This window comes from Camellia sinensis, chromosome 5, assembly GCF_055761805.1.
Source record: "Camellia sinensis isolate YWXY chromosome 5, ASM5576180v1, whole genome shotgun sequence".
In the NCBI taxonomy this organism is placed as follows: domain Eukaryota; kingdom Viridiplantae; phylum Streptophyta; class Magnoliopsida; order Ericales; family Theaceae; genus Camellia; species Camellia sinensis.
The window spans coordinates 111,831,778-111,841,821 of NC_138965.1; the positions used below are offsets into that span (position 1 = coordinate 111,831,778).

The 10,044-nt window shown below is 35.3% G+C and overlaps 1 protein-coding gene across 1 annotated transcript; it reads right to left on the bottom strand.

The window, feature by feature from the left end:
- Positions 1 to 447: 447 nt before the first annotated feature.
- LOC114268753 (scarecrow-like protein 6) lies at positions 448 to 4,293 on the bottom strand. The gene has a single exon (XM_028209968.2). It carries the CDS (start codon positions 2,874 to 2,876, stop codon positions 786 to 788), a length of 2,091 nt encoding a protein of 696 aa, XP_028065769.2. The 5' UTR covers positions 2,877 to 4,293; the 3' UTR covers positions 448 to 785.
- Positions 4,294 to 10,044: the final 5,751 nt, after the last annotated feature.

A 10,044-nucleotide genomic window follows, 5' to 3' on the forward strand; every position in this document is an offset into this window, starting at 1 on the left:
ATTTGGAAGGAAAAAGCTTTCTACTTTTAAAAGGTGAATATTTTCTAAACTAAAATCTTACTAATGGCACTGCACCGGCACTACCACCATCACCTCGACCACCTCCACCCTCCGCCTCCACTACCCCACCACCACTAATACAACCATCACAACATTAATTCAAAAACGTAACTAGACATACAAAAATGTTTTCTACCAAAACAAACAGAGCGTTAGAGGAATGTGTAAATTCAAGAACCCAAAAGACTTGAGAATCAATATGGTTTTTGTTCACAACTTTTTGTTTTCTTGATATAAATGGTGAAAATTAACAGATTGTACAACAACACAAGGTTATTATTGGTCATGATTGGTACATAAAATTACTGTGAAAATATCTACTCCAAACTACAAGATGGTGTGCATAACAGTATAATTTATCCAAAGCAAACAACAAAGCGACATGGATTGAAGGGTTAAATTCTTCTTCTTTCCATTTCTGGTTTTGCCTTCTTGTTAAGTGTACAACAAATAGCCCCAAAACTAATTAGAACCCAAAACACCATAATAGTAATAATACCCACATTGAACATAAGAGATTGAAAGAAAATAGAGCTATGCTAAACCATCCAGTTACTAAAACTTCTGGTTCTTTTTTTTTACTTGGAAACAATAATGCCTAAACCACAACAACAATTAGCAAAGTTGAAATTACAGTCAAGGAGGTTCAAAAAGATCAGAGAATAGACCTTCTTGACTGGAACAGATTTGGCGAATCAGACATAATCATCATGCTGCTCTGCTCCTCAGCACATCCAAGCTGAAGCTGAGACGAGGTCCTTTCGTTGCCAGCAGAGAACGAGCGAAGACTGTCTCTTCTCGACATGAAAACCCCTAACCGGAGTCCTCTTCACCACACACTCAGCTTGTGATTCCGCAAAGTTACTGAATGTCAATGGGGAGAATCCACATGATAGAAACAATGTCCTCCAATGGGGCGTCTTCTCTGGGGAACGATAGCGACCCATTAGGGTTTTTTCAATACCCGGTTGGAGGAAAAACCTCTCAATCTTTTGCAATGCATCAGGGTTGATATTCACAGCATCAAGAGATTCAAGCAAGATTGATAAAGACTGGAGTGCTTGAATTACATGATTTGGAAAAGGGAGGTCAGTCCGGTCACAACCTCTATCCACAGAAACCACAATTTTTGGGGATAATTGCTTAATGAAGCTAAGGATTAGCGGAAGGGACATTTGGTAATTCGAAAGCGAACCAACGGGGAGATTGACTGCAACAGCCTCATTGTCAGAGACATGAAAAGGCAGTGACCATGAAGCAGAACTCAACGAATCAATGTTTACAATTTCGAATTCGAACGCCATATTAATTTCACCGGCAAAATGGATCAAATTCTCTCTAGTGAGGCCGAGCTCAAGCTGATCATGGGTTGAGGGAGACGCGAACGCAGTGATTTTCAGTGATGGAGCCCCATTACTTCTCAGAGCAAGCTCCTGCATCAAAGAAGCCCACTGCCCACCATAACCAATGTCGAAATCTATAACATGAATTCGATCAAACCCTTCTAAAACTTCAAGGAGTGCTTGGTTACAAGTAAAATGGGCAAATTGAATGAAAGGTGAGATTTCTGAGAATGACTTGTAAGCACCAATCTTGAGAATGAGATTGAAAGGCGAATTGGGCGGCACCGGGTTCATATTGCTTGTATGGAGAATGAATTGCAGAGCCTCTTTACAGAAAAAAGCAGCCCTATTGAAAGGCTTACCGATGGGAGAGAGCTGGTGATTGAGCCGCGCCAATATCTCTTGCGCGAGTATTGAATTCCCCGTCTGAATTAGCTCTGCGGCCTCGGAAATGAAATCAATTATAGTCTGTTGTTGCTGTTGATTCATCCCCATTTCATCGCCGACTACAATTCTCTGTTTCATTGATATTGTTGGCCTTTGTTGAACATATTGAGGAAGCAATTGAAGCTGGTGATTCGAAAACGGGCCTTTGGGGGGTTCAAGGCCACTATAGTGGTGCCTTTTGGCCTGTGGTGGTGGAGCAAGGTGGTGCTCCGGCAAGAAAAATGATGGGTTTTGGGTATGGTGAGATTGGTGATGGTTGATTAGAAATGGTGGATTGAAAATTTGGGGCTTGGAATCGGTGGGTTCGAGTGGTTGTTGACATTGTTGTGGTGGGTTGTTGAAGGCAATTGGAGAGAGTGAAATGGGTAAGAGATTGTTTGATAATGGAGAGAAGATAGGAGGGTTTGGAAGAGATGAGCCAACTGGGTCTAACCCAAAACCTTGATCTACAACACCAAAGCCACCACCGGTGAATTCCAACTCCGCCGCCGGAACGCCGCCGCTGACGGCGGCGGATTGCAACAGCTTGTTGAGACCCATTGATGGGTCCTCCACATCTCCCATGATCCAGCGGAAAATGGATTGTTCTTGGCTCTCCCAATCCTCCATCCCCATTCCCAGAGCACATTTCTCTGCCTCTGTGGCTGCAATTGCGGTGGTGGTCTGCGGTGGTGGCGGAGCTGGCTGGAGCTCTGATTCAACTCCCACATTCGAGCTGGTGGTTTCTTGCGGTGGAGGCCATTTTTGAGATGGGTTTCCTGAAACCGCCGCCACTCCTCCGCCGCCACCGCCGCCTGGCAAAGAAGAAGACAGGGTTGAAGTTGAAGTTTGAGGGCTTGGGCTTCCGATTGAATCCAGGACAGAGGTGGGTTCACTACCCAAAAAAGCACCTTCTTTGCTCTTCCACTGATTCAGCAATGGATTTGAAAATGGAGACAATGAAGAAAATGAAGATGAAGATGAAGACAATGAGTCTGTAACAAACTCTAACACCCCCTTCCCCTCAAAATCAAAGGGTAAGGGCATCCCTTCATCTAACAAAGACCCACGAATCCACAATCTCTCTCTCAACCCAGATTTCAAAACCCAGATTTTTTGATTTTTTTTCCCCAGAAAACAAAAAGTTTTTATATATACAAACTATGAAAAAAATAATAATAATAATTTGAAGTAATGCTACTTTAAAAATAAAAATAAAAATAAAATAAAATCAAAGGAGATTGTAGCAGTCTTGTAGGCTTTGGTCATCAATGGAAGGTTCTGACGCACAAACAAGAAAATCCACGTTCAGCCCCCACATGAAACTGTTCTTCTGCATATATATACATATAGTTCTCTCTCTCTCTCTCTCTCTCTCTCTCTCTCTCACTATGTATTTGTGGTTATGAATTGATGTGATTAAGCTTGGGTGTGGCTGGGGTTGTTGTTGTTCTCCTCTTCTTGTTGTTCTTGAAGTGCTCTCTCTTCCTTTTGTTTTCTGCCATGGATGCGTGCAACATAAAAAAGTAGTAAAGTGCTCTCCATTCACTCTCTCTCTCTCTCTCTCTCTCTCTCCCCTTCCGTTCCGAAAATATTTTTTTATTTTGTTTTCTATTATCTTAAATTATTAATACCTTTAAAAAAATTAAAAATTAAAATAATATAAATTTTTTATTTTATTCTTCTTTTAATTAATACCTTTAAAAAAATTAAAAATTAAAATAATATAATTTTTTATTTTATTCTTCTTTTAAATTCATTAATAAAATAAAAAATATAATTATAATAATTAATATTTTTAAAAAAAAATACACTATAAAAAGTAATTTTAAAAAATTAATTGATTTTTATTTTCAAAATTTACTTTTAAAAAAATTTTATTTTTTTATTTTTCATATTTTCTATTTTCACTTAATTTTTTTTTTTAATATTTTCTGTAAGGGTGATCTCCCCGCCTGATTAGGCCTAAGTCACCTCGGGCGGAATTTTCATGCTCTACATACTAGCGATTCGCACATAGAATGTGTGCGCAATTCCAAGGCAAGTTTGGCATAATACCAAAAAAAAAAAAAAAAAATTTGTAGTTCGAAATTTGGTGGCCCGAAGGTTTCGATTTTTTTTTTTTCCTCCTCATTTTCTTGCTTTTTGAATAGAGAGACAGAAAAGAGAGAGGAGAAGAGAGGAGGAGAAGAAAAGAAGAGAAAGAGAGGAGGCGAGAGAGAGAGGGGAGAGAAGCGGAAGAGAGATGGGGGCGGTCGGTGATCGCCGATGATGGCGGTGATGGCGGTTGGTGATGTCCCCTTTCCAATAGATCTGGATTTGATGAAGATGATGATGATGTTGAAGACGATGAAGATGATGATGTTCAAAATCTGTTGGGTTGATGAAGGAAAAAATAAATAAATAAATTGTTGCTGAAGATGTTGATGATGTTGATCTGGATTAAAGATGAAGGGAAAAAAAAAAAAATTGTTGATGAAGATGTTGATATCGGTGATCCCCTTTCCAGTAGATCTGGATTTGATGAAGATGAAGATGAAGATGTTGATGTCGGTGATCCCCTTTCTAGTAGATTTGGATTTGATGAAGATGTTGAAGATGTTGAAGATGATGATGTTCAAAATTTGAAGATGAAGGGGAAAAAAAAAAAAAATGTTGATGAACCCAACAGCGTAGTAGACTCAGCTCTTTCTTCTTCTTCTTCTTCTTCTTCTTCATCTTTATCTTCAGAAAAACGCAAAAAAAAATAAAAAATAAAAATAAAAATAAAAAAATTAAGACACCAAAACGACGTCGTTTTGGTGTCGAGCCACTCTCGAGCCACAAACTTTCGAGTTACGAATCGGAACTATACAAAAAAAATCAAAAAGTCACTATCTTATTTAAGTCACATCATTTTATTTAAATCACATCACCTCTCTACCACATCACTTCAAACTCAACCCATATTTCATAAAAAGTCAAAAAGTGCACTTATTTAGATCATTCCAAACAACTCCTAAAAATAATAACGAAATTTTTATATTAAAATAACTAATAAAAATTGTTTAAAAAATGTTCTTGAATTGTATTTTGAAATTAATACAGAAAAATGTCTAAGATCCAAAAAAAAAAAAAAACTCCCACGATAATGTAGTATTATATGTGTTAACTTTTGATTTATTCCACATCCAATCAATAGGGTCCAACTCTCTTATCATATCATTTTTGGGTGAATTTATAAGTCTAAAAATGTGGTTCTCTAATGTTGCACATTAATATAGTTTTTTTTAATAACTTTCTTTTTATTTAGATGGTTTGTGTCAAAATATTTGGTATATAATTTCTATTTATTGTTATAAAAAAAATAATTAAGCTAATAATAAGTTGATTATCTAAAAATTAAAATTGCACCAAATGCACTTATTTTTTATGAGACTTTATTTTATTTTTTCAAAATTTTAAGGGAAAATTATTTATAAGTCCTATTAGGGAGACTTATTATAGCAATCCCGGTTGTCCTTTTACTGTTCTGTTGTATTCTGGACTCGGTTCCGTGGAGTTGGTAGTTGTATCTATCTTGTTGTCATCCTTTAATTCCATTTGTTTGAGTTCTAGGATATGTTGGGCATGTTTCGAACAGGTGGGTTGAACCTTAATCTGAAATCTTGTTGCCAGGTTTTTGGTCGTTCCGCTCGAGCGGGCCTTGTTGCGCTCGAGCGGAGATTGCACACTCCCAGTTTTTCGTGTCCCTGCAAAACTTCTATAGGTGTGATTTTTACGCTCGAGCGGGTTTCTTTACGCTCGAGCGGGTGCTTTGGCGCTCGAGTGGGTAGTACTTTTTGGTGTAAGTTCTGGGATGGGGAAATCTACGCTCGAGCGGACTAGTTTTCGCGCTCGAGCGGATGTATTTTATTCTTGTGTATTGGCGCTCGAGCGGGCCTTCTTGCGCTCGAGCGTACCTAGTTTTTTGTTCTTGACGCTCGAGCATTGTGTTCTCCGCTCGAGCGGGAATGTCGTATATCAGTCGACAGCTGGGCATTTTAAAATCACTTTTTAAATTCTCTCTCTCTCTTACTTTCTAAAAAGTTGTTTTGAGAGCTCCTCTCTCTAGAAACTCCCTTCTCACTAGGGTTTGATCTAGTTAGAGTGTCTCACTATCCTCTGGCCTTTGTAAAACGTGTGTGGATCGTCGAGGGCTCCATTTTGATCCATGAATCTTTGAATTTGGAGCATTTTGGTTTTCTTCAACTTCCCCGTTTGAGCTCTAACTTCGAGGTAGGGATATCCTACTCCTTCTCATGAGTTTTGTCTTTGAATTTTAGTATTTTGATGAGTTGGGGGTTGTTGGGTAATTTTGAGAAAGTTTGGGCCTTTGTGTAATTTTACAAAAGTTGGGGTTTTGTTTATATAAACTTATATGCATGTTTGGAATAGAGAAATGAGATCAATATTGGTTTATTGGTAAAAATGGAACCTTAGGGTTGTGATGTTAATTATGGGAAATGCTCTAATTACATTGATAAATTAATTGGGATAATTTATTTGAAGGAAAGAAGAATTAAATTAAGAATGTTGGAATTGGATGTGTATGGGATTAAAGGGTGTAGTTCGATTCGTTCATCGCTCACCTAGTTAAAATGTTGATTATATATCCATTTGGTGCATTTATTTTCAGTATAGAAATAACTGCTTTGGACTATCGGTGGAAGATAGTCTTGATTGTTGTAGACACTGCATGATGATTAGGCAAACTAAAACTAATCGATTGAGTATGCTATTGAATATAGCAACCGGAATAATACATTAATTCTATGTATTAATTGATTGTATATGATCTATGTTTATATACATGTGTTGTGTGGGAGGAGATAGGGGATGTACTCCACGGTTTTGGGAAAGATAGGAGATGGACCTCTAAATCGGATTTTGTGTGACATTGATACAGCACTACAATGTGTATCAAGTGTTGATTATGGAAGTGTTTGAATTGATTTGATATAGCACTAAAATGTATATCGTTATCAATTGTAAAGTATAGAAGTGATTCTATGTTATGTTGATACAGCACCGAAATGTATATCTTTCGCAAAGTGTGACAATGGTTTAAGTGTTATTGATACAGCATTAAAATGTGTATCCCTCATGAATTTTGAAAGTGTTTTAAAGATGAGTCTAAATCTCATTAAGTTATTTGGCTAGGTGTTGAGCCTTGTTTTCAAACTCAAAGTTGGAAAGAGTATGAGAAATGAAATATAGCATGGACTTAATGTCATGAAATCGAAATGTGATATATGTGGATGTATCTGTGTTGGCCATCTATCAACTGCTAATCTTTTAGTCATTGTTCATGGCTGGTTTAGTGTATTTCTACTGGGCTGTGGCTCACCCTTTATGGGACATCATTTTCAGGTACAGGTAGCATGCCACCTCCAAGGACATAGCTTGGGAGGCTAGAGGCAGACAGACCGCTTTGTTATTTGCTTTCTTTTGATGTATTACATGTAAATTCAAGCCAAGGGCTTAATATGTATTGAGTTAATACTCTTTTTTGTAACCAAGTGTTAACTTGGAAAGCTGTAAGCCCATAGGGTATTTGCTTTTGTTGTTAACATGTAATACTTTTGTAAGAACTATTCAGATTAATGGAAAGATGGTTGGTTTCTTTGTATCAATGCATGTCTAAAGAGATGGATTTTTTTGTATTATTTTGAGGGCGTTACACTTATGCTACATATGATCCTACTAAAAAACTTATGTTCCCATAAGTCCTGTGTGAAGTTTGTTGACACATTTATCTTCAATATTAGTTGTTAATATCATAAATAATGGTAAAACCATATATAGGAAATTGAATGTTACCATAGATTAAGTTTGCGACACGTGACGTGACACCTACATAAACGTAACGTGACACCTACATAAACGTAAATTGAATGTGAAAATGTTTCTTGTTCGTGTATTTTGAAATTCACATTCATATAGATATGATCTATGATAACATTCAATTTCCTATATATGGTTTTGCCATTATAGTGTATAATAGTATATTAATACCATTTATTTACAACTCATAGGATCTTGTGGAATACATTCCTATCTAAATAGGACTTGAAACTCTATAAGAAATTACACAGGACTTAACATAGCATAAGTGTCCGAAATAGGACTTATGAATAAGTCTCCCAAATTTTAATGAGTATTAATGTAATTTAATCTTTATTTTTATTTTATATTATTTTATTTTATTTGTGACTAGTCTATGGACCTATTATCTCCTTGTTGGGAACTTGTGTCACTTCTGAATAAATTGTTTATTGTGTTAGGTTTTTATAATCAACCGTGCTGGGACCCCCCAGTGAGGTGACTCCCAGCACCCCCCAGTGAGAGCAAGATTAAAAAAAATAAAATAAAATAAAATTTCAACCAATGAAGAAGTAGTGGGGGTGGTGGGGGTCACCCCCACTGGGGGCCTCAGTCATTTTTCTTTTATAATAGGTAGTCTCGTTTGACAAAATAATTTTTAGTTGTAATTTAATTCATTTTTTTGTTTTAGTGAGAATATGAGTATTTAGATATAAATCCAACTTAAATTATACCTATGCAAAAGAGTTTGACTGTTCGAGCAGTCATTTGTGAGCTCAAGCGGTGAATAGGAGCATCTAATATTTCTACCTGCAAACTAAACTTCTAGAAAGTACATTTTTTACTGTTCAAACGGTGAATGTTGTGTTCTAACGATCGGCCTATATATTTTGCACCGTCATTACTCATATCACTCAAGCAGTGAGGTGTGCGCTTAATCGATCTTCGCGAATCTGCTTATTATAAAGTGTGTCGTTTGCTGTTTTTAGGGTTTAACCCATCCAAATTTTAAGAGAGTAAAACTACCAAGGTTTTTTATATTAGAGGATATTTTTATAAGTGTTTCCTTGATGATTTGAAAGTGATCGTGGATCTACCAGTTTCATATCGGTATCATTAAGAGGTTTGTCGTTATTCTTTTATTCACAAAAGAAAGAAGTGTTCTTCGTTGAATTTCAGGGAACTTGGGCCTGAAACTTTTGTGGATTTTGAAGTGGTTCATCGTTGTGGATTTGACATCAACGATGTGGATTCGACGTTGGGCAAGACAATTCCGATGTGAAGACTGTAGTAGAAGAGACACATTAGGGTCGGTTCAATTCAGTTGTGGATTCGCTGGATAATTGAAAGTATACATGTAATTCCTTTTTTGTCGTCTTAGTAAATTGTTTTGTGACTTTGGCCTGGGATTTTTTTATCACAATTAGAAGCGCTTCAATTGTAATCTTTTTCACGTTAAATCGTTGTATTGATTTATTATTAATTGTTTGATTAAGATTGACATTCATTATTTGAAATTGAAACATAATCACGAATGATTTTAGATTTTTTTATATTGGTTTATTGAATAATGTTTTTCACATCATTTATCTTTTTTTTTTATATGTTTTTTTCGTGAAAAATTAAAATATTAAAAAATAAGCCAGAACTCACCATTCCTCAATGCCCACGCCAATGCGTAGCGCGTGTTTAGGACGCTGTCAATAACTTTTTCTCCCATTTCATATTTAACTTGTTTTTGCACCTTTTTTTTTTTGTTATAAATAAAAAAAAATAATTTAATTTCACTTTTTACTCTTATTATTTTATCTAAATTTCAGTTTAATCTCTATAATTTTAAATTAAACAATTTTAATTTCTATATTTTAATTTCATTTTTCTATGTAAATATTTGTTAATTTTTTTAAACATCAACTTAGAAAGTTGACTAGTGTTTTAAATTTGTTAATTTTAATCTCAAATTTGAATGCAATGATTAAATTGAAATTACACTTAAAGTGTATGGATCAAATTATTTAATTTAAAATTATAGAGATTAAAGTAAAATATAGATCAAATTACATAGATGAAAGTATGATTAACCCTAAAAATATATTAATTGATGAATTTACAAATTCTTCCTCGCTTGATTGCGATAATGTTTTAAAAATTAATATTTATTAGTAATTTTTTTAAAAATGCATACAGTTATATGTTGCATTACATCGTAAAAGGGCACGTGGATGACATGGTTGCAGTCTTTTCTATGAGAAAAATAATATGTAAGTGTATTTTTTAAATTATTTTCTAAAATCAAAGATAAGTAAGTGATATGATTGATTATTAATTAAAGAAGATATGAAAGATCGTTACTTTTAACATTTTAATTGAT